General features: G+C 46.1%; 1 protein-coding gene across 6 annotated transcripts in view; it reads right to left on the bottom strand.

Moving 5' to 3' along the window:
* Nucleotides 1-24234, bottom strand: part of LOC147448483 (lysine-specific demethylase JMJ27-like) — a 102443-nt gene extending 78209 nt beyond the window's left edge. For 4 of the 6 annotated variants that reach the window (XR_015189353.1, XR_015189356.1, XR_015189355.1 and 1 more), the window contains exons 1-8: nt 23457-24233; nt 23149-23303; nt 22966-23080; nt 22681-22816; nt 22529-22586; nt 21334-22048; nt 20907-21236; nt 20592-20816 (exon numbers count right to left, since the gene is read on the bottom strand). Coding sequence is in view for 2 of the 6 variants with exons in the window: in XM_086521073.1 (XP_086377199.1) it covers nt 20592-20816; nt 20907-21236; nt 21334-22048; nt 22529-22586; nt 22681-22816; nt 22966-23080; nt 23149-23303; nt 23457-23924 (2202 nt within the window). In the remaining 4 variants the exon portion in view is untranslated. Of the gene's footprint in view, nt 1-20591; nt 20817-20906; nt 21237-21333; nt 22049-22528; nt 22587-22680; nt 22817-22965; nt 23081-23148; nt 23304-23456 lie in introns of all 6 variants that reach the window. The other 2 variants (XR_015189354.1, XM_086521074.1) reach the window with 2 other exon arrangements.
* Nucleotides 24235-24560: the final 326 nt, after the last annotated feature.

Consider the following 24560-nt stretch of genomic DNA (forward strand, 5'->3'; position numbering starts at 1 on the left):
CCAATAATACATGCAGATATCTCCTGATATCACATATATTCTATGATGGGAATCCAAGATATACATGCTTCCGGAAATGTAGCGTTGGACGATTAAACAATCCCACCAACCTGGCTATGACACATATATCAAGCATAGAAGTCTTCTAGTGTACTCTTGAGCACAAACTTCTCTAGCTAAATTCTGTATGGAAAGAGTAGATACAATTGCTTAACTACTCTCTTGAGCATCATTAACCATGCTCTTGCCTTGCTCCAAAAAGGTTGCATCAAGTCACTGTGGGTTCCATTTGAAAGGCTTCAAGATACAATTGCAATAGCTGAGGTGAATCAAGCAATTCAGACTCTTCCATCCATTTGGCATCTAATGATGGATAGTTCTTGAACTTCACCAAATAGCGTCTTGCAACCTTTCCTCTAACCTTTCTTTCTTTGTCTGCCAATATCTGTTCAGGAACAAGGATTTCATCCAATTCTTCCACTTCGGGTTGTTCCTCATCAAGCATATTCTCTGGCACATCACCAACAAAAGGCCTTAGAAGGCTGACATGAAAAGCATTATGTATTTTCCAGCCTTCTGGTAGCTTTAACCTGTAAGCTACATCGCTGATCTTTTCTGAAATCTGAAAAGGACCATAATATCGCATACTGAGCTTAGGAAACAAGCGTTCCTTGCCTTTCTTTTTCCTTAACCTGGCCTTTTCAAAGCGCAAAAGTACCCAATCACCAAGTAAAAATACAAGTTCACGACGGTGACGATCAGCAGCTTTCTTTTGCTTAGCCTGAGTCTTCTCAAGAGCAATCTTTATCTTCCTGTATGTTTCATATAACCGGCCTATACAACGTAGAGGGCGGTACTATTTCAATTACCTGTTAACTTTACACAGAGCATTGAGAAGGGAAGAGAACACAGTTGCGTCCAGCGACTAGAATGTCATTGTGCACACGAGACCGACACCCTGTAGGCCCCAAAGACTGGCGCCCCTTTCGGTATTTCTTTATTCAACTTAAGGTAGACGATCAAACCACTTAGCACAAGCTTTCACAAAGCTGTCCAAACCTGGCGAGGGCTGAAAACGCAGGTTTTCGACCGGATTTCGACAGCACAACGGCACAAAAACACCTATCTCGGACGGATTCCCTCGATATCTGGAAGCTTTCTGGTGAGCTGTCCCAGAAAATCAGCGGGCTGTAATTCTCTGTTTTTCACTGCCGGGAGCCCAAAAGCCTGTACACGCATCTCAAGGCTCTCATGAGGCTCCCCCGATGTTCCCTTGCAGTTTAGGTGCCAAAACCCTAAACCTGCAGAAAAACACAGCGGGCTGTAATTCCCTGTTTCGGATCGTTTTTAGCGGAGCGAACACGCCTACGCATGTCCCAAGGGCTCCCGCACGCAATGGGACAGTTCTCCTATGAATTGGACGAGTTTTCACGCGAGAAAACTCTCCAAACTCGCAATCTTTCATGATGGAACTGTGCGTACCTGTGGGGGATTAGCAATTAGCTAATCCGGTTCCTGTTCAGAAGGCTCTTGCCTTGGCAAACGCGCATAAACCCCCAGAGTTGTACATAGGTCAAATGAGAAGCCCACTAGTGGGGCATAACATACTGTACGTAGGGGAGAAAGAGAGCAGTATGTAGCGTGCGGGGCATCACTCCCGTCACCATACTGTGCATAGAGGGCAAGGTAAGCATTCCATAGCTTCTGTACCTGCTACAATCCACCTGAGGCTGAAAATGGCGCCCCCATTGTTGATATGCAGCTCGTTTTTGCCTCCCAGAGTGGCAGAATCGCTCACAGGCTGACACGTAGCCCAGTTTCCGAGTTTGGGCTTTCCCTGCTAAAAATATCTCAACTGGTGCGTCAGTTGACTTGGCAGCAGAGCAATAAAATGTTCCCCTTGTCATTCCAGAGCTAATGACGCGAACACATTTTCTGGTCAAAAATAACAGTTCCCTAAATTTTAGGAGATGCTTCCATGGCGTCCCTATCGGTCTCCTGACCATCGTTGAAGACTACCATTTGACCAACATCTACAATGTGGGTTAATTTACTGGCCCCTTTCAACTTATAAAGTTGCAGTGACTTGAGGAGTGGCCCAAATTCCAGTTTGGCGCACACGAGCTTCCATACTCATCAGAATTCAATGCTAAACTGGCCCGGGTAGTCCCTGTCTGACCAACCTAGATCCCCGATGTGAGAAACCCGTTTGGCTGCAGCCGTTTCACACTGGCCATGCAATGTCCACTTGCACCTTTTCAAGGGTTTTGGGACAAACAAGTAAAAATAAAATAAATATATCTAATACTTATTTACGGAAGGCAACAGGAAAAATACACCTCCTGGTGACACAAGAGGTAAAGCTAGAGATTAGAGCGGCAAGGGAAGAAGGTAAGATTGCTTTCCACCGAGATAGAAGAGTGGTGATATTGGAGCTACGCCCCACATGATGGTGTGAGACCTATGGGACCACACTCAAAGTTGCTACCTTGAATTGTAATGGATCTATGCGTCTTGATGTGGGTGCTTTTGAGGGGAGTTTTAGTGGGAGAGACATCATCTTCTACTCTGAGACACATCAAGCCCCTGGGCAATCTATGCCTCACATTAGTGGATACACGATCAGAGCACAGAGGGCGGGGCTTAGGAGGAGTAGCCAATGTAACAGGGAACGGGCGGAACGCAGCCTAAACGTTCCGAAACGGTGTTCCGGACAAGTCTCGTTCCCGAAACGGAGTAGGGAACGGAACACCGTTCCGGAACAAAGTGTAACCGGAACGGTGTTCCGGAATGAGCGGGAACATGGCGGAACGCGGGGTGGAACGGGCAAAAGTAGGCATTTGCTGGCAAAAAAGTAGACATTTGGGGGCAGATTTGAGGCTGTTTGAGGGACATATTTGGGGTAGTTTGAGAGCAGATTTGGGGGCAATCTTGGGGTTGTTTAGAAGTCGATTTGGGACCAAACCGAATGGAGGTAATTCAAGCCTTACTTTTGTCGACCGTTCCGGCCCCGTTCCCGTTCCGAGCCCCCCCCCCCCCCCCCCCCCCCCCCCCCCCCCCCCCCCTCTCCGTTCCCGTTCCATGTTCCCATTCCGGGTAACTATGGGAGTAGCAGTGTTATTCAGGGAAGAGTTGCAGCCATTGATACATATAGCTCGCAGGGATGAGCAAGCTAGGTACATGTGGGTGAGATTGAGAGCAGAGACTAGCAGATATCATTACATTGCTAGTTGCTACTTTCCCTCGAGTACGTCACTATATGCACCACCCAGAGGACAGTCCCCCTTCTCTATTTTGGATGATGACATATGGGAATTCTCTAGAGCTAGTGACATGATCATTCTAGGGGACTTCATTGCTAGGACTACCCATCATCAGACAGTATTTTATGATACTTCAAAGGAGATGTTGAGAGAGTTGGATGTTGCAGAGACGGGCCTATCCAGACTATCACAGGATGGAGAACATACTGAGTATGGACGGCACTTGATAGACATGGGGACTGCACATGGATTGGCCATCTTGAATGGCCTACAAAGATTTCCCGCTACGGGAGGTTTCACATGCTTTCCACACAAACATGGAGCCAGCACAGTGGATTATGTCATGACACAACCAAGCCTCATCTCTACTGTCACGAGGACGTGGCAGTTATTAACCATGTCACAGAGATGTGGCAACTGTTACCCTTGGTTGTTGGTTTCTTTCCAATGGGGTTTATTTTATTTGTTTAAGACCCTCTTTTTGAAGTAGCAAACGGTCGGACATTGTATGGCCAATGTGAACGGTAGATTCACCCGCAGACGGGAAGTGGTCGGCACTGGAATTCGTATGGTAAGAGGATGTCTAGGCTCAGAGCAAGATCATATAGGTCCCCCCGTCGCACTTAGCAAGTTGGTGGATACTAGGAAGTGAACTCAATTAAGGCGTAAAGTCAAGGTGGGACTACCAACCAAAAGTATCCGACAGTTGGGCCACATTGCATTTTTGGATGCGGTCCCAATGAGGATAGATGGTCAGAAGACCAGTGGGAGCCCAACGGAAGCATCTCCTAAAATTTAGGGAACTGCTATTTTGGGCCACGAAATGTGTTCGCGTCATTACCTTCGGTATGACTAGGGGAACACTTTACAACTCTGCCGCGAAGTCAACTGACGCACCAGTTGAGATATTTTTAGCAGGGAAAGCCCAAACTCGGAAACTGGGCGACGTGTCAACTTGTGAGCGATTCTGCCACTCTGGGAGGCAAAAACGAGCTGCATATCATCAAAGGGGGCGCCATTTTCAGCCACAGGCGGATTGCAACAGGTACAGAAGCTATGGAATGCTTACCTTGCCCTCTATGTACAGTATGGTGACGGGAGTGATGCCCCGCACGCTACATACTGCTCTCTTTCTCCCCTACGTGCAGTTATGTGATGCCCCACAAGAGGGCTACTCATTTGACTGATGTACAGTTGTGTGGGTTCATGCTTTTGTGCTGAGGCAAGAGCCTCCTTGAGCAGGAACAGGGGTAGCTAACTGCTGCTCCAAAGCAGGCACTGGTGAGGGTCATAACCTCACCGTACAGGTGCAAAATCAGTGCTGTGTATGCGCTGTAATTTGACTGTTTTTCAGCCATACGGACGCCAGGATCATTGGGAATCGTGCCCCACTGGCAAAGGACAGTTAGGGGACTGTTTGGGGCTGAAAACAGGGCAAAAACCAGTAAATACAGCGTGCTGAATTTACTGTTTTTGGACAGGAATCAGAGGGTATACGTCAGTGCAAGCGAGTTCCAACAGGGGAATGGGTTTCGCGCAAGTTTTGGGGCTGTTATGCTGCCGAAATTTGGCCAAATCAAATGGTATCTAGGTGGATACACGTGAAGGATTCCCAGGACCTTACCTTGTAATTTACCCTCCTAAAGAATAAAGAAATACCGAAAGGGGCGCCAATTTTGGGGCCTACAGGTTGTCGGCGTCTGCTCGGAGCATTCTAGCTTCTGAGCCGTGTGTGTATTCAAGTGTTAACTCCCGTCGCAGGTTCTCTTTGCAAAGTGCTCTGTGTGTGTGTATAAAGTAAAGAATTTCGGGTGAAAGCCAACGCCTACCGCCCTACGGGCCGGTTTCATGGTTCCATTGCCGGGATATCAATCACTTTTTCCTCAAAAAGTGAGCCTGGATTGTTCAGGGTAAAGACACACAGTGCAAGAACGCGGGAATTATGGAAGAGGGTTCCTCTCCAAAGGAGAGGCAGGAGATTCCTATGGTTTTTGAGATTGGCGAGAGCTCACGGCCACGTCAGTCTGTACCTCCTGTCAACGTGAATGTCCCTCCAGTAGTACAGGGCTTTATGACAGGGCAACTTGAGGATGATGCGTTTAAGACTCAGTTAGTTGCCGCGGTGAATGTCTTTTCGCAACTGGTGCAGAATCCGAGGTTTATGGAATTCTTGCAAGCGCCACCAGTGCAACAGCAAAATAGACAACCTACGCCGCGTACGGAGCTTGTTGAAGCTCAAGCCCAGGTACTTCATGAGGCGCAGGAGGAAAGGGAACACTCGCATGTTGCGGAGTCAGGGGCTCCAAAGCAGGTTCCTCCCGTGCTTGAACAGGTGGCTAGAACGCCTATTCCACAGGTTATGCCAGTTCAGCCCGCCACCTTTCAGAGCCAGCATGCTGTCTTGAATGGACAGGGAGCTGGATACCAGGCTATGCACTCAGTTTTTCCACCACCCACGGTACATCCTGGGTATTTCGGGGGTGGATCAGTGTTCCAAAGTATGGCTGGTTATGCGTCTGGAAGTCAGCCGTACATGCCAGGAACAGTGTTCGGGGGTATGCAAGGCATCATGCCAAACCCCATGTATGGTACTATCGGCATGCAGCAAGGTTTCCACGGCAACCAGGGCCAGTTTGGGGTGCCACAGGGTCATTTTGGCATGGCTGGTTTTTCTGGACAGCAGCTAGATATCGCACCTCTGACGCAAAATGTGAATGGCCAACACGTGCCGATCATGCCTAGTACAGTGCCCATGTTACAGACCATTCCGTATGACAATTTGGGGGCACTAGAGAAGCCGAAGGCTTACAAAGAAGGTGGTGCAGCGGTAAAGTTCAGTACCTTCAGTGGTTTCGAGGACAAGACTAAGGCACTCACTTTCCTCCAGCAGTTTGATACAGCTTATGCGGGAGGGAATTTTACAGAGGCCTCGAAGGTTAGGAAAGCTGCCACTTTCTTAAAGGACAATGCGCTTACATGGTGGACGACATTGTTAATGCAAGGACAGGCACCCGCCACTTGGGTTTACTTCAAGCAAATGTTTGCATCTGCTTGGCTATCAAATGAATTTGAAGCCGATGTCCTAACAGATTGGCACCAGCTTACTTCAGCTTCGTGCAAGAGCTTGCTGGAGTACAATAGGAGGTTTTGTAAAGCATTACTCTCAGTGACCTCCTACAGATTTGTGCCATTGACAGAGCAGATAGAGAAGTATTGTTGTGGGCTGCCAAAAGGGCTTCGCGATTACTGTACAAAGAATAGAGTGGCTACCCTTACTCAGCTTATGGAAGTTGCGAACACTGGTCTTGCCTTGTTGAAAGGAGAGGACAGTGGATTTCCGAGCAGTGATAAAGGAGGGCAGCAAAAGAAAAATTCAGCGAAGAAGCCCTTTGTGAAAACGGCTCCTGATGCGTCACAGGGGTCAGAACATGCCACCAAAGACAAGGATTCAGCCGGGACTTCTGGAGCGCAGGCAAAGAAACAGAAAAGGAAGCCTTTTGTGCGCAAGTCGCTCGAGGAAAAGAAGGTCCTAATGGCTGAGAACAAATGCTTTATATGCGAGCAGCCTGGTCACTTTTCTATTAATTGTCCACAAAGGAAAAGGCCAGCTGACTCAGAGGATAAAGAAGACCAGAAAGGCAAGAAGCCTAAACCCACGGCAGGTTTAGTGCCAGACATGGTGGGTGACAGGCCCAGCACAGATGCCAGTGAGTTATGCAGGGCATGGGGTAAAGTTAGGGATCAGACGGCACTCATCTTCTTTGATCCAGGTGCCAAAGCCAACTTTATCTCACCAGAGTTAGCTATGAAGCTCGGCATCAAAGCTGAAGCGATGGGGTACACAGCAGAGGCAGGGTTGGCATGTCCTGGCCACTCAGAGTGTGTTACTCCCATCATTGGAAAACTGCGTCTGCATATTCAGTCGTATGTGGACACTGAAGAGTTTTACATCATGCCGCTGGAAGGTTGTGACGCCTTGTTGGGGATCCCGTGGATGTTCCGAGTGCATGGAGTCTTGGATGCCTACAACAAAAAGATCACTGTACAGCATAGGGGCAAAACTCACATCTTGGATGTAAAGCTTAAAGGAGAGTCAGTCCCTATTGTATCTGCTTCTGCTATCACTTCTGTAATAAAGAATCATCTTTCTGTGTACTTGATTTTTGCACGTGATGTCTCAGATAGGGATCAGTCAAATTTATCTGTGTTAGATAAAGAAAGGTCAGCATTTTTGCAAAAGTTTAGTGACTGTTTTTCTGATTCATTACCGTCGCAATTACCGCCAGAGAGACCTGAGGACCATCGGATAGATTTGGTGCCAGGGTGTAGCCCACCAAATAGACCTCCCTACAGGGTTAGTGCGGCGCAGCAGAAAGAGATTATGGGCCAGGTTGAGGAGTTATTAGAGAAGGGGCTGATTCAGCCTAGTTCTTCACCCTTTTGCTCCCCAGTGCTCCTAGTGCAGAAGAAGGATGGCTCATGGCGCATGTGTATTGATTACCGTGCGTTGAATAAGAATACCATCAAGAATAGGTTTCCTATTCCTCGCATTGATGATATTCTCGATCGTTTAGAGGGTGCTGCAATTTTCAGCAGGATAGACCTGAAGAGTGGGTACCATCAGATTCGTATAAGCCCAGAGGATGTGCACAAGACTGCGTTTAGAACGACATTTGGTCTTTATGAGTTTCTAGTGATGCCGTTTGGGCTAACAAATGCTCCTGCCACGTTCAACAGAATGATGGACCGGATTTTCCGCTCGCATCAACAGTTTGTTGGAACATTCTTCGATGACATGATTGTGTATTCGAAGAATGAAGAGGAGCATAGGCGTCACTTGACCATTGTGTTCGAAGAGCTGCGCAGTCACAGGTTACTTGTCAATCCTAAGAAAAGTGAATTCTTCCTTGAAGAGATCCACTTTCTGGGCCACATAGTCTCAAAGGATGGTGTTAGAATGGATCCCGCAAAGGTCGAAGCTATCAAGACATGGCCAGACTTGAAGACTGTGCACGATGTCAGAAGCTTCTTGGGATTGTGTTCCTACTATAGAAGGTTTATCAGAAATTTTGCAGAGATAGCATCGCCTCTTCACGCATTGCAAAAGAAAGAGGTCACTTTCAGATGGACCCAAAAAGAGATTTCAGCTTTTAGTCTCTTAAAGGAAAAGTTGACTTCAGATCCAGTTATTGTTCTGCCAGATCTCAGGAAGTCATTTGTGGTCCAGTGTGACGCGTGTGGCAGTAGCATCGGAGCAGTGCTAATGCAAGATGGACGGGTAGTAGCCTATGAAAGCCGAATTTTGCAAGGGCCAGAGAGGACTATGCAAGTCTATGAGAAAGAGCTCTTGGCCGTGATTCATGCGCTTTCTAGCTGGAAGCACTACCTCTTAGGTGCTGATTTTGTTGTCCAAACAGATCATCAGACCTTGCGATACTTCTTGACACAGTCAAAGTTATCCGAAAAGCATATGCGATGGGCAAACATTCTTTCCATGTTCCACTTCCAGATTATGCATGTGGAAGGCAAGAAGAATGTTGTGGCTGATGCGTTATCAAGAAAGCCACAAATTTCAGCTGTGTCAATTCCTTATCATCATGAGTTAGATGACATGAAGGAACAGTATACTGCTGATGAAGATTTTGCAAGGATCTTTGAACAGTTACAAGAGGGGCAACATCACGAGCACTACCTCCTCAGAGACGGTTTTATGATGATGCATGGCAGACTTTGTGTCACTAGGCCACTGCGACATAAGGTCATGGAAGAGAGTCATGTCCCACCGTATGCAGGGCATCGTGGCATTGATGCAACAGTTAAAGCGGTAGAGACGTTCTTCTATTGGCCTACCTTGAGGAGAGATGTGGATGCCTTTGTGCGAGCATGCATAGTTTGCCAAAAGGTCAAGTTTGACAGGCAAAAGGCACCAGGGTTGTTACAACCACTGCCGATTCCGGATAAGCCATGGGAAAGCATTGCTATGGACTTTATCTTTGATCTTCCAAGGACACCAACAGGGAATGATGGTATATGGACCATTATCTGCAGGTTCAGCAAGCAGGCCCATTTTATCCCTGTCAGGAAGAAGATAAAATCTGATCAGATGGCACGCTTGTTCATGTACAATGTGTTTAAGTACCATGGTATGCCACAATCGATTATCAGTGATCGTGATCCTCGCATGACCAGTTTGTTCTGGAGAGGATTGTTTGAGAACATGGGTACTAGCTCAAGTTCTCGTCTTCGTTTCATCCACAAACTGATGGACAGTCAGAAGAGGCCAATTCTACTGTCTTAGATCTGCTGAAATGCTATGTGTCAGATAATAAGGGCAAGTGGGAACAGTATTTGCCTATGCTTGAGTATGCGTACAATAATACGGTGCATTCGTCTACTGGCAAAGCACCCTTTGAAATTGTTGAAGGCGGCAAAAAGGTTCCTCCCATTTTGCATACAAAGGACAAGATCTTTGAGGCAGATCGATATGTTGAGAACATGGATGAGATGTATAAGAAGATTAAAGTTGCCTTGGAGAAGACTCGGGCAAAACAGAAAAAGGCTGCTGATCGTCGCCGTCGTGAATTGCTACTATCACCTGGTGATTGGGTTCTCTTAAGGTTCGAAAAGGCAAGATTAAAGAAGATGAAGGGCAAGGAACGGTTGTTTCCTAAGCTCAGCATGCGTTACTATGGGCCTTTTCAAGTGCTTGACAAGATCAGCGATGTGGCTTACAGGCTGAAATTGCCTGATGCGTGGAAGATTCATAATGCGTTTCACGTGAGTCTTCTAAGACCCTTCGTGGGTGATGTGCCAGAAGATATGCCAGTTGAGGATCAGCCAGAAGTTGAGGAACTTGATAAGATCCTGGTACCTGAGCAAGTTTTGGCACATAAGGACAGAAAAGTTAAAGGACAAGTTGCAAGACGCTATTTGGTGAAGTTCAAGAACTATCCGCCTATGGATGCAAAGTGGATGGAAGAGCATGAACTGTCAGAGTCACCAAATGTATTGCAGCTTTACCTTGAAGCCTTTGGGTTACAGCCTACTTATGCCCCAACCCAACGTGTGCAAAGGAGGGGTAATGATAGAGCTAGTACATCAAATGTACATATGAATTCAGTGCCATAGATGGAAATGGCAAAAGTATGAAGGCCTCATTAAGTCATTTGTATCTATGTATGTTACGACCTTTCTTGCGGATACATACGATGATAAAAGAGTGTTAATAGCACAAGATCATCAGTGGCGTGTATTTATGGTATGCAATCGAGGACGTTTGCGATTTCAAGAGGGGGGTATGTCACGAGGACGTGGCAGTTATTAACCATGTCACAGAGATGTGGCAACTGTTAACCTTGGTTGTTGGTTTCTTTCCAATGGGGTTTATTTTATTTGTTTAAGACCCTCTTTTTGAAGTAGCAAACGGTCGGACATTGTATGGCCAATGTGAACGGTAGATTCACCCGCAGACGGGAAGTGGTCGGCACTGGAATTCGTATGGTAAGAGGATGTCTAGGCTCAGAGCAAGATCATATAGGTCCCCCCGTCGCACTTAGCAAGTTGGTGGATACTAGGAAGTGAACTCAATTAAGGCGTTAAGTCAAGGTGGGACTACCAACCAAAAGTATCCGACAGTTGGGCCACATTGCATTTTTGGATGCGGTCCCAATGAGGATAGATGGTCAGAAGACCAGTGGGAGCCCAACGGAAGCATCTCCTAAAATTTAGGGAACTGCTATTTTGGGCCACGAAATGTGTTCGCGTCATTACCTTCGGTATGACTAGGGGAACACTTTACAACTCTGCCGCGAAGTCAACTGACGCACCAGTTGAGATATTTTTAGCAGGGAAAGCCCAAACTCGGAAACTGGGCGACGTGTCAACTTGTGAGCGATTCTGCCACTCTGGGAGGCAAAAACGAGCTGCATATCATCAAAGGGGGCGCCATTTTCAGCCACAGGCGGATTGCAACAGGTACAGAAGCTATGGAATGCTTACCTTGCCCTCTATGTACAGTATGGTGACGGGAGTGATGCCCCGCACGCTACATACTGCTCTCTTTCTCCCCTACGTGCAGTTATGTGATGCCCCACAAGAGGGCTACTCATTTGACTGATGTACAGTTGTGTGGGTTCATGCTTTTGTGCTGAGGCAAGAGCCTCCTTGAGCAGGAACAGGGGTAGCTAACTGCTGCTCCAAAGCAGGCACTGGTGAGGGTCATAACCTCACCGTACAGGTGCAAAATCAGCGCTGTGTATGCGCTGTAATTTGACTGTTTTTCAACCATACGGACGCCAGGATCATTGGGAATCGTGCCCCACTGGCAAAGGACAGTTAGGGGACTGTTTGGGGCTGAAAACAGGGCAAAAACCAGTAAATACAGCGTGCTGAATTTACTGTTTTTGGACAGGAATCAGAGGGTATACGTCAGTGCAAGCGAGTTCCAACAGGGGAATAGGTTTCGCGCAAGTTTTGGGGCTGTTATGCTGCCGAAATTTGGCCAAATCAAATGGTATCTAGGTGGATACACGTGAAGGATTCCCAGGACCTTACCTTGTAATTTACCCTCCTAAAGAATAAAGAAATACCGAAAGGGGCGCCAATTTTGGGGCCTACAGGTTGTCGGCGTCTGCTCGGAGCATTCTAGCTTCTGAGCCGTGTGTGTATTCAAGTGTTAACTCCCGTCGCAGGTTCTCTTTGCAAAGTGCTCTGTGTGTGTGTATAAAGTAAAGAATTTCGGGTGAAAGCCAACGCCTACCGCCCTACGGGCCGGTTTCATCTACTATCCAAGATCTCATAGTTGGGCCCGGACCTGTTAGGGTGCCAGTGGATCATGCTATTGTGTCGCTGACCATCTCTTTCCAAATCAGTGTAGCACACAATCTACAGGCAGCAGTGAAACCGGCCCATAGGGTGGTAGGCTTTGGCTTTCACCCGAAACTCTTTACTTTAGACACACACACAGAGCACTTTAGCAAGGTAACTTGCAGCGGGAATTAACACTTAAGCACACACACACGGCTCGAAAGCTAGAATGCTCCGAGCGTACACTGACAACCTGTAGGCCCCAAAATTGGCACCCCTTTCGGTATTTCTTTATCTCCCATTGGTTCAGGCTATTTTGAACGAGTCTTTTTCTTCTGCCATTGGTCGAACTCCGTATGAGGCAGCTTTTGGTCGTCCGTTCCAATCTTTTTTGACTCGCTCAGTCAATCAAATGCCTGATGCCAATGCAGAAAGTCAGTCATTGGATGAGATTTCTGAGAGTGTGAAGCTTCGGCTAAGGCAAGGCTCGGAAATCTTATTCACGACAGGCTAACAAGCATCGTCAGGACGTTTCGATCAAGGAAGGAGATTGGGTGTATTTAAGAATCATGAAGCAACGTCTTAAGCAAGTTGGAAAGAAGTGTCCCAAGTTGTCTTTTCGTATGTATGGTCCATTTCCAGTTATTAAAAAGATAAATGAGGTTCCAATGAAATTGCAGTTGCCTAACTCATGGTCAATGCACAACGTTTTCCATGTTTCTTGGTTGAAAGTGTTTCAGGGAACACCTCCAAAGGACATTTCGGAAGAAGGAGAACCGGAGATCATCGATGAAGCTGAAGTCATGGAGCCGGATCAAGTGTTGTTGCATCGGTTTCGACATGGTTCGAAGAAGCAAGTGAGACAATACTTTTGGAGTTCAAGGATCGAGGGACCCACGAAGCGGTGTGGGTCGACGAAGAGTTTTTCAAAGACTATCCAGAGTTGTTGGCAGACTACAAGGAAGCCATGCAACTCGGTACCAGTACCTCACTTTAAAAAGGAGGGGATGTCACCTGACACATCCAACCCTATGTGTCCGTGAACAAGCTACTTCATAACAAGGGTTCCGTCAGTCCAGTCAGTCTAGATTAGAAGTGTTCTGGCACTTTTGTGAGTCTGTTCGCAGACCGTGCATGCCCAGGTACTTAGTGTAGATGCATATCCTCTGGTTGCACACAGCATGATCATAAGCATTCCCATCAGAATCCTTCAAGGGAAGTTTCCAGTGTATTTTTACCTATTTTTTCTATTTTTAACAATTTTCACTTATTATTTTAAGTGACTTTTGTTGGGAACTACGTAGGGCAAATTGGGTAAGATAATATATAAGCAAACCAAGGTTAGCACTATTTGGCAGATGAGCAAGGAGAACACAGGCCCTCGGCAGCAGGTTCCCCCTCTCTCTCAGTAAGACTCCCAACCTTGGGCGATTCCCTCTCAAGCAAGACCTTCCCTTTGCTGGCGTTTTTCAGCAGATGTCCATCGCCATCCTCAACCTCAGCCTAGCGTTTTCAGTAGGGATCGATCGCCACAATCCCCCCCCTTTGGGCTAGCGTTTCCATCAGCAGGACTCTATCGCCAAAGGACTACAGTATCTAGCGTTTTCAGCAGGCAGTTACCGCTTTTTCCATAGCCATTTCAGCCTCACGACAGCAGCAGATTTTCAGCCATAAAGACCAGCAAAATCAGTGTTTTCTCTTGCGTTTTCAGCAGTAGCAGAATTCAGCCAGCAGCGTTTTTGGACAGCAGTACAAGGACAGCAGAATTCAGCCCTTAGATCGGTCTCGCCATCCCCGTCGTCGTCATCGATCTAGCCTAGACTTGCATCAATCACATGCATCCACTTTGTACCAGTTTGTGCAATCAATCGTAGACCACTCTCGCCAACGAGTGGGGCCTTCAGAGGAGGGTTTTACGTCGTCTTTGGTGTCGTATTTCTCTTCTCTCTCTATCTCTCAGTCTCATACACTTGCACGCACAGTGTCCATTCACTTTTCATTGCACTCTCTCATTAAGAACGGAAGGCTCTCCCTTCCATAAGAACAAAAAGGAACCTTGAGCACATTATGGAGCACTCATCTTGAGAAAAAACAACATTCATTTCGCTGCACTTTACAGGGAGTGGTTGATAAGTCCGGGTCGGCAGGCGAAGATACCTCAAATAAAATTCCAATAGCTCTGTCTGCTCTTTTGTAGGACCAGTATGCTTTTAAAAAAGCACACGCCTGATGCTCTGATACCACTGTCACAAGACGGGCACCACGTGCCAATAGCAAAGAACAGACTGAACAGACTTTTCACACTTCAATAACAATTGAACTGAAAGAGAGAGACGACACGCGACACGGAGTGGCGGAATTCCACCCCAGAGAGTATTGGCCCCAAACCTTGGTGCCCCTTTCGGTATTTCTTTATATTGCATCAACACAGTACAAGCCAGTACTCCAGACTCTGCACCTTCTCCAGGAAGCATGCCAAAGAATGAGCCCTAACCTCATATTTAAAGGCCCTTGGCCTAAAAAGCAATTACAGTGAAAAGCCTTCAAACTCAAAAGCATCTGGTCCAAAAGCAAAGCCAAAAAGCTGCCACATAAATCACGGAAATCCGTACAACCTGCCACGTCATCAGACAGCGCAAAACGCGGAAATCCGTACAGCCTGCCACATCATCATGTCAACACAATTTTTGAAAATCTGTTGTACAGCTGCCACGTCATCAGTTTTGTGTGTGTATGTGGGTCCTGCGTTATTTTACTTCCTTTGTCATTGGGACCCCATCGAACGGGGTCCCGATAAGTTGGTAGGACTTCTTCTTCTGTTACTTGTTCTCTTAGGGTTTAGGCCCCTCGGTCGGCATCTGCAAGTTGGCTCCATTCTTTAGGGTTTTGACACGTCAGCAGTTTGTGACATCAGCAAATATGATTGAAGAAGAAGAGGAGGAAGAGGTTGGCAGCAGCAACATTGTTTACACTGACGTTTTGTAAACTCTGACAAATATTTTACCCCTTGTAATGTAGTCATGGTATTTGACCTCATTAGGTCAAGGGGAGATATAGTGTCTCTTGGATTAGAGATGTTGGGTCTCCTGGATTGGAGACATCATGTATTGCTCTTGAATGGGAGTGGACTCCTGGATTGGAGTCGGTCAGAGTCATCATAATCATCATTGTCACCACTATAGCCCAAAGTCCAAGGGGAGACTTGTTGGGGTTTTTGTGGTCTTTAGTCTATGAGTGAAAATTACCTCTAGTCTACTAGGATGCTTAGTTGGCCTAGGACACGTGGATGCCTAGGTGGAAGGTGATGTGGACACTTGTACTACACATTGTACTACCTCCAGCTCTCCTATATATGAGCACTCTTGTAGCCTCTTTTCAATTGATTATTAATCTAGTTTCATTTCACCTGACTCTTACACAGTCCGAGATCACCAGGCTCATCCGCCAGGACCTGACCCGACTAGACACCAGGAGGACATGGATACAGCCAGCACAGGAGCTAGGCACGCAGATGGCTTTCTACAAAGAGCATCTTCTCCAGCATACGGCGGACGGTTTTGCGACGAGGCCCAGATACATGGACACCCGCTTGTCTCATGGGATACGGTGTGCTATTGGCCAGATACGACATCTTCACACAAGCTACAACCGAGATTGGGAGATACAACAGAGTACCAGCAGAGGCCAAGACATGCCCTCTGTGTGACCTGGAGCCTGAGACAATTACACTACACATACCACTGCCCCGTCTATTACCAGATACGAGGCCGCTTCCATTGCTTGTTCAGAGAGGGCTTTGGACCACTCTCCAAAGTCATGAGGTACAAGGATCAAAGATGCCTGGGTTTGTTTCTGCTTGAGCTGCGCAGACACAGAGAGAGCATGATGAGAGGAGAGGCCAGCCAGTCTCAGAGACACATCACAAACTTCTTTAGAGCAGACAATGGACACCCGGAGGAGCTACTACCACAGCAAATCTTGTCGCCTCACACCAGAGGCACACTGATCGACTGAGCGACTGAGTTAGGAAGATCCAGACGCCCACGACTGCGGAGGACTACACATCATCGACGGAGGCTACATCAAAGGATTCGGATCACTTTGGCCCAACATGCACGACGCCCGGTCAGACTGCTGACCATGGAGGAGATTGATGAGATCCGCCAGCAACCAATGCTTGATCTCTTGTGACTTGTGATTGTTGGGTTCAAGCCCTCGATCAGTTATCTTGAGTGTCTAGCCTATGGGAAATTCCCTTTATGGAGCATGCAGGTGACTTCACTTGGACTCCAAGTTATGCATGGCAAGGCTACCTTTATATGTAAGGTCAGTATTTACAAGTAATACACAAGAAGAGAATATAGCGTTATTTTTACTTGTCTCTCTCTCTCTCTCTCTCTCTCTCTCTCTCTCTCTCTCTCTCTCTCTCTCTCTCTCTCTCTCTCTCTCTCTCTCGTTTTTTCTCTGCACGCCTTCTTACTCGCCATGGCTCCTCGGTGGCACCCACCATAGCCCAAGGTTACAACAACCGGTATCAGAGCGTTGCTGATCCCCAACCCGACTTCTTGTTCCCCAGGTTCTCAAGGCGCTGCAGGTGGTGGGAACCATCGGAGCCCAGGCCAGCATATCAAAACAGAAATCGGCAATTGATGCTCTCTTAAAGGAACCTCTACACATAGCATCTTGAAACGTTGTAGAGCCTGCCCTAGGCAAGGCGGCAATTCTTCAAGCGCTAGGTCAAGGCCACCGAAAGCGTTTTAAAACGCTGCGCAAAAAGGGAGCATCAGCTGGCAGGCTAGCCTCTCAAGACACAGGCAACTGCGGGCAGGACCGCGTGGAGTTAGCAGTCATAAGCTTCGCATATCAAAACGCTGCGCAGAAGGTGAAGCACGAAACGCAATCGCGCTATTCTGCCGATTCGACTTCTACAGAATTTGTTTTTTTTTTAATTTGCTACCTTCTTTGGTAATAAGCCTCTAAGCTAGAGGTCATTCACACCCACGGTGCTCAGCATTGATAATCGGGCAGTGATAATCGGCAAAGAGGTGGTTTTTAGTGCAAATCAAAACACCTACTACTACAACATGGAGGATTTTCTTAGGGATGAACATCATGCAGCGTTTGATACATCTGAAAAGAAACCGTCTAATGATGATGGTAAGAATATTGATGTTGAATTTGATCAATGGGTGAATAACTTGGCTTTGGATAGTGATGCCAAAGAAGAGCAAGGAGGTAAATCCAAATTCATAGCTCAAGTGATAAGCAAGTCACCTGTGATAGGTGTAGACATGCATGCAGTTGCAATACATGCGGTGCATAGGCATGTTCCTAGTGCCAAGCAAGCTTTACGACATGTTCGAACACATCGACAATTGCCAGAAGGAAGAAGAATCTCCTTCGAGACTATAGTACAAGTTTTCAAAACTATTTTTGTCACTTTTGGTGTCATAGAGCTGTCCTCTTTTGTCTATTATCAAAACCATCATAAACTTTCCAATCAAATCTCTTTTTACTTCATCATATGTCAGTCATGCCATAATAACAAAACTTTGTACGGGTTATAGACGCTGCCACCACACAGCTAAGTGGTAAGACCTCCCAATTTTTGTTAGTTCTTAGCCTGTTTTTACCGCTTCTCATGAGGTTACTGGGTACACCTTAAACCCAAGGTTTGGCAATGAACCAAAAACTCCATTTTTGGTAGCTAACTTTTTTGACCTACACCCTATCTGTTCAAGGGGGGGTTACAGACATAGCACCAAGTTATGGATAAACCAGAAATCCTTGGTTGTGAGAAAACCTAAAACTCACGGTTGACGAGTACACCAAAAACTCGAGGTATCATGAGTTGCTTGTCCAGTTCGGGCTTGAGGGGGGGATTGTTGGGTTCAAGCCCTCGGTCAGTTATCTTGAGTGTCTAGCCTATGGGAAATTCCCTTTATGGAGCATGCAGGTGACTTCACTTGGACTCCACGTTATGCATGGCAAGGCTACCCTTTATATGTAAGGTCAGTATTTACAAGTAATACACAAGAAGAGAATATAGCGTTATTTTTACTGGTGTCGAGCTCTCTCTCTCTCTCTCTCGTTTTTTCTCTGCACGCCTTCTTACTCGCCATGGCTCCTCGGTGGCACCCACCATAGCCCAAGGTTACAACAGTGATTTAGTTATCCAAGCTAGCTGCTTAATTCACACCTACCAGCTTAGGATCTCATAGTATTTATATTTTATCATTTTGTCATTTCATTTTGTTACTCTGACTTTGTATCAGATCCACCACATTGTAACGCTCTGGTCTCATAGGTCATTTTGGCCTTTTGAAAACGTTAATATAACATTTCATCTCATTTCTCTCTCAGTTCACTAATTTTGCAATTTTTGGTTCGTGTTGCTATTGATTTCTCGCTTGGGAGTGTCCAAACATGTAATAACAAACAGTCTGCCACCAGAATGGTCCATTATGAAATGGGCGGAACGGAGCGGAACAGTAGGGGAAGTATAACCTACATATGGCAAAAAACACCATCGTTTTAAAAAGACCCTTTCCTTTCCCCTCCCCTCCCCTCCCCACTTATACAAACACTCCCCAACCACTTCATGTCTCCATTCAAGCTCTCTCCCTCTCAAGGCTCAAGTTCCCTCTCAACTTTCAAGCTTTGTATCTCTCTCCCTCTCAAGTGACAAGCTCTTTCCCTCTCGCTCTCCCTCTTCCTCTCAATGCTCAGCTTTGAACTTTCAAGCTCTCAAGTGATTGTTGTGTACGTAGTGAAAATGCACCACCACATTCAAGCCATAGTAGGCTGAAATGGCCTTCACATAGAATTATTTGTAGTTAGTAGAATCAAAGGACATCTAATATTACTTGTATTTAATCACATAATGCTAAAGATTCCACTGTTTCGGTATTTTTTATGCCTCCCTTACTGGGCCATTGGTCGTTCCCCCGCTCCAGGCGGCCGGTTTGTGTTCCCATTCCCCGTTCCAGGTAACTCTATACATATATTAAATCCAAAAACAAGGTCAAGTGTGGACAAAGGACACTGAAGGCCACATGAGGCGACCGACCGGACCAAGGCAACATAAAAAAAGACATGCACGCATGAGAGCCTGCAATTGTCAAATTAACTGACCCAGGGGCCATGCATGCTGCAAAGAAGAGCACAAAACACAGTATGGAGGCATCTCGAAGGAGAGCCAATTTGACTTTACTATAGTGGTAAAAAACGGTCCCAAGTATCAAAGAGCTAACCGTCTACCAAAACTACATCGATGGAAGCACCAAAAGGAGTCCATGATGATCTACCAATTGATTATCTTTTCTCAGTGAAGATGGTTCCGAGATGGTCAGAGGGATTGATAACCCTCATGATAACTGTGCAATTTGACACCGAAATCACATTGCAACTAAACCCTAGGCTAATTGAGCAATCGGCTATGTATCAGCTATTAGCAGACAGATCGTACCAAAAAACTCTTCAAGGAATACTACTACTTTGCATTGAGCCACAAGAGTAAGAGCTAGGCACTGTGCGTACTAACCTCATGGACAAATGCGACCATGCAAGCCCTTCAAAAAGGCTCGGGAAATTGCTTGATGTGATTCCCTAGGCTTTCCTAGACTTACCCATGCATTGAAGTAAATAAAGGAAGTCCACATGGCACCTGGCCAAGATGTGCGTGTAACACTAGCACACAAGCTACCACCACATACTAACCTCATGGACAGATGCCACCATGCAAGCCCTTCAAAAAGGCTCGGAAAATTGCCTGATGTGATTCCCTAGGCTTTCCTAGACTTACCCACACATTGAAATAAATAAAGGAAGTCCAGATGGCACCTGGCCAAGATATGCGTGTGACACTAGCACACAAGCTACCACATTTGTTGCTAGAATCAAAACATGAAAGCATACAAAACGTTGCCTCTCCTTGTTACACCTCAACAACCTTTAAAACTTGCACTTGGAAACTTTGTGATTCCACGCCTGCCACCTTTTTGTAATACTTATTTGTGTTTCTTCTGTGAAACTAAAATGACTTTCTCCACCCTTTAAAAAGTACAATCACCTTTACTTTTTGTCAGCTCCAACTTAGGCCATGAATAGAAAAGGTTTGGAGCCACCTTTGCTATCCGGGGCACACTAGAAAATTAAGTGGTTGCAGCTCTACTAAGGGTCTAATAGGAATCTACCTGACAAAATAATTTGACCATTTGTATTTATGCAAACATTTCTATTTCAAAAAAACATCTGTTTTCAAGTTGCTTGATAACATGAACAAGAAGTTCCTTTGAGAATCATTTCTGACAAGAAATAGTTGCACACTGGTTTGGAATGCAGTATGATTACGCTCTTGAGGCTATGTGCTACCAAGCAATCCACACAACTGCTCCGTGCAAGATAAAGACGAGAAAAAGGCTGAAGAAGGCAGCGGTTGAGGATTGAAAAACCATGTGCCACCTGTGTAATCCGCTAAGAGGATCCCCACTCACTAATACAAACAAAGGGGCAAAAACTTACTGCCTCAGCAACTGCAGCCCCAGAAGCTTCCAAATCCTCTATGTCAGACTGAACAGCAAGATCAAAGGCACGAGCTGCTAGCTTGCCATTTTGCCATTCCTTTTCTGCGTTTTCTGAGTCTGGCATTGAAGCAGACATCTCCCTGTAAAGGGATCGAAATGTAGTGATCCGTCTCTTCTGCCACTTGCGAAGCTTTACATTAGTTGTGTGGGCAAGCACGTTCACCTTCAACCAGAAACCATAAAGCCAAATCAGTAATAAATATTATGCTCGCACAGAAAAGTCAACCATGCTTAGGGAAAAACTTCTTCCTACCGCATCGGACATGTCACAATGTAGTTTTGTCACAGAATCACCCCGTCCGAGTTCCTCCCTCATACCATACGCAATGTAAGTTTTAGGACCAAGATCAGGTTTCATTACATATTCTGGAAGCTTTGAAGCAAGATTTAGCACCCCATGCTTTGGATGTGTGTATTCATGAAAAGGGAGGGCACTGATAAACTCTGCACCGTGCCGAGGAAGTCTTTCTTCAAAAAAACTAGAAGGTGGCCAATCCTTAAGCTTCAACATTTCAGGCCAACCCCCTTCATGCGCTCTTCCCTCGAGATAACCTGTAAAAAACTGCCGAATGTTGATTTCGACCTGCAAAACAGAGGAATTCAACTTCGGGACATTTGGCATAAAATAAGCATAATCACAACACCCCGTCAAAATCACAACACTGCGGAACCCAGCATACCTCACACCAATCGAGACAATCAAGGGCCTTGACTGACGTTGCCTCACCCTCAAACTTATTTTTTGTGGTCTCTCTAACTGCACGCCACATAACCATAGGCTCCCAGCTCAGGCCCGTAGTTCCCTCAAAAACATTTCTTACAATAACTGGTTCACCTAAAAGCCAGTGTTTCTGAAAATGTTCCAGGCCTTCCTTCTTGATGAGTTGGCTTGTTGGACAGTACAAGTGATTGTCTCTAGGACTATTTCTGTAGGCAGCCCGCCGTGAAGAACCCTCCAAATCATCAGATGAGAGGGCTGAATCCTTCTTCAGTCTAACACAGTAATCACAATGGGCATCATGGGTGTCGGATGAAAAGGGCGACAAAGGGCCCGTCTTTAGAAAGTGATTGACATCTACTACAAGCTTTGCTATCCAATCAGCTTTCAAGATTCTCCTCAAAACCATAGTTCCTGATCCACATCCACCTCGTTCTGATGGTGGACATGGAATACTTCGATCCTCATTGACACACCAGACAGGTAATCTGTAGGTGTTCTGTAGGCTCCTACCTATTCCTTTAGCTCTTACATGAGACTGTTGTTCAGCTGATCCTGCTTTTTCACCTCCAGGCTGCTGTCCCTGACGAAGCTCACGACAGCAGGCCAAACACAAGTCATAGCTACAAGTTGAGCAGCTTCTGTAGACATCAACAATTGATGTGCTGCAGTTGTCACTGTCATAAAAACATTCATATGTAAGCTTTGAATGAGATCCGGAAAGAGAGGAGAAGAAAGGGTAAGGTTTTTTCCTTTTGGGGCGCTTGGGGGGGGGGGGGGGCGGCAACACTACAAAAAGTAGCAGTCCAGGCACGCACAAAGCAATGCCTTGATAAAAGAACTTGATAATGCCTTACGGAGAATCAGACTCCAAATTAAAGTTTATCATCATCCTTATCAAACCAACTTTTTGCCAAGGGGACCAAGGTCTATGATTCTATCTATCCCCTTGAAAGATGACCTTGTAGTCACTTGTCATGGACTAAAAATTTACCCAGCCTCATCATGACCATATCTTGAACAAAAGATTAAACAAACTGAAATCTCTGAATATTGCAAGCTCAATTTCCTATACCAAAGTTAAATCAAAGGCTCAAAGAAGTTGTCCTACTGTCAGCTCAATGTTTTCAGCTCTCAAAGCAAAGTGACAATCTTACCAGTACAAGCGCTCGTCTTTCAGTAATTTAGACCTTTCCACACGTGTGCTTGCATCTCCTGATAATCAAGCATTCCGTATATATCAATTTGGAACAAAGTTTGAAGAGATTTGAAGAGACTTCAAACAGAAAAGGAGGCTATAAACATTCACCTCTCCATTTGGTTTCCATGTCAACTTCTTGGCACTGGTCATGATGTAACTGTTCCAAAGCAGGTCTAACATATGACAACAAATACTTAAGATATTTGATCCTATCAGAATCGCTGAGTCGCTGCTGCTGCTGCTGCTGCAAAAGTCCAACAACATCAAAGTGGTCTTGCCAACCTTTCCATTACTCAAACGATAAAAAAGAAGAACAAACTTCACTGGATACTAATCCCAAATATACAAATATCAAACCTCCATTCTTGCATGTGAGGGTGTTCAAACTATCACCTTATCAAGGGATTGGAAGTTTGTTCCAACCATCCGCAAACAAGCTTTACAATTGCAATTTCCCTTGCAAAATGGGCAGGCCAGTCTGAAATCTTTCTCGCTCATCCCAGGATACCTAGAAAACTAAAACTTGAGTGCAACGATGTAAAAAAAACTGAAGTCCAAGTTTGAAAAAGGCTTTACCATCTTGCAATACACTGTGTACAGTAGCGTTTTTTTCCACACTTCTGACAGCGGATAACCTCCTCTTTATCATTTCTTTGACACTGATGGCACATTCTGCTTTGTAGTTCCCTTTCAGAATCAGTCGCAGTATCTGACTGTTGCAGTAATTTGTCCTGAATGTATGAACCCACTTAAACTATGTTACATTTACAAATAAAAATGATTGACAAAAGGTAGTTGACTGCTACTTGAGACTTGAGTAAGAGCCCAGTGGCATCATCACTTGGAGCTTACAGCAGACGATGGTAAATAGCACATGATCTCACCTTGGTAGAGGACCCAAGGCTTGGAGACCTGGAAATCCTAACATTGTCGTCATTGCTTTTCTTCAGAGCACCATTGGACATTCTTGGCTGCCCCGCATTAGGTGAATCCTTCAGCAATTTGGAATCTGTACTTGCTGGCAGGGATGCACTTTGGCTCTTTGGAGGCTTAGGCCTAGCCTGCATGGCAAGTTCTGATGGCAACTGCCTGTTAGATGGCTTGTTTCTGCCCTCAGAAGCTCTCAAAGAATCATTGCTGTTTGAGAGTTTCAACTTCTTTGTTGGAGAGGAGCTCGCTGCTGCAGCCCCTCCACTTGTTCTCTTCTTTGCCTGATTGTGATGCTTCTCGCACAGCGTTCTATTCTCCATTGCCCGAGCAGGACACCTCCATTGCTTTCCGTCAGACCTCTTGCAACGGAACTCATCGGGTACCTCCTCATCAGGTTTGTTGTTGTTCTTGCTGCGATTCATTGTTGTTAAGCCTCTGTTTGTCCCTGTCAAGATGAAGGGTCCGCAACAAGGGCAGCTAGCGAGTACAAGATGTCCGGGGAAGACAAGACGAAGCTACCTTGAGGAGCGCAGCTTCGTCCACCAATGCACTGACGCCAAGCTGAGGCACAATTGCGCCATCTCTTTGACAGATCGTGGCTATGGCGCCACTGCGCGCATGGCATGTTTTGTACCTCAAAAAGACGGGTCTTGTCGAGGCATAACGACGACTGAGTTCAAGAAAGAACTGCTCCAATTCAGACCAACGCGTGGCTAGTGATACAAGATGGTGTACGTGCGTCTAGCGGACGATCCAAAAATGCCCCCAAAAGTAGAGTGGTACCACTGGTTCTCCTTTTAAGGACCCTTTGAAATATACACATGCCTTCATAAATAGATTTTCATCATGAAATACTAGTTTGTCTCCCTCGTCACTATATGGCACGATCATATGGCTCAGAGGGGATCTAGGGCTCAACTTTGGGGGGGCCGAGGCGGGTTTAATCTCAGTCATCGGAACTGGGGTGAACTAGGGTGAACTAGGTGGGGGTGAATTAGGGACGGATAAACTAAGGTGTGATCATGTGCCATGTCAGCATAGGCAACGACACGTGCTAG

The sequence above is a fragment of the Adiantum capillus-veneris genome, chromosome 10, assembly GCF_014529385.1.
Source record: "Adiantum capillus-veneris isolate H3 chromosome 10, ASM1452938v2, whole genome shotgun sequence".
Classification (NCBI taxonomy): domain Eukaryota; kingdom Viridiplantae; phylum Streptophyta; class Polypodiopsida; order Polypodiales; family Pteridaceae; genus Adiantum; species Adiantum capillus-veneris.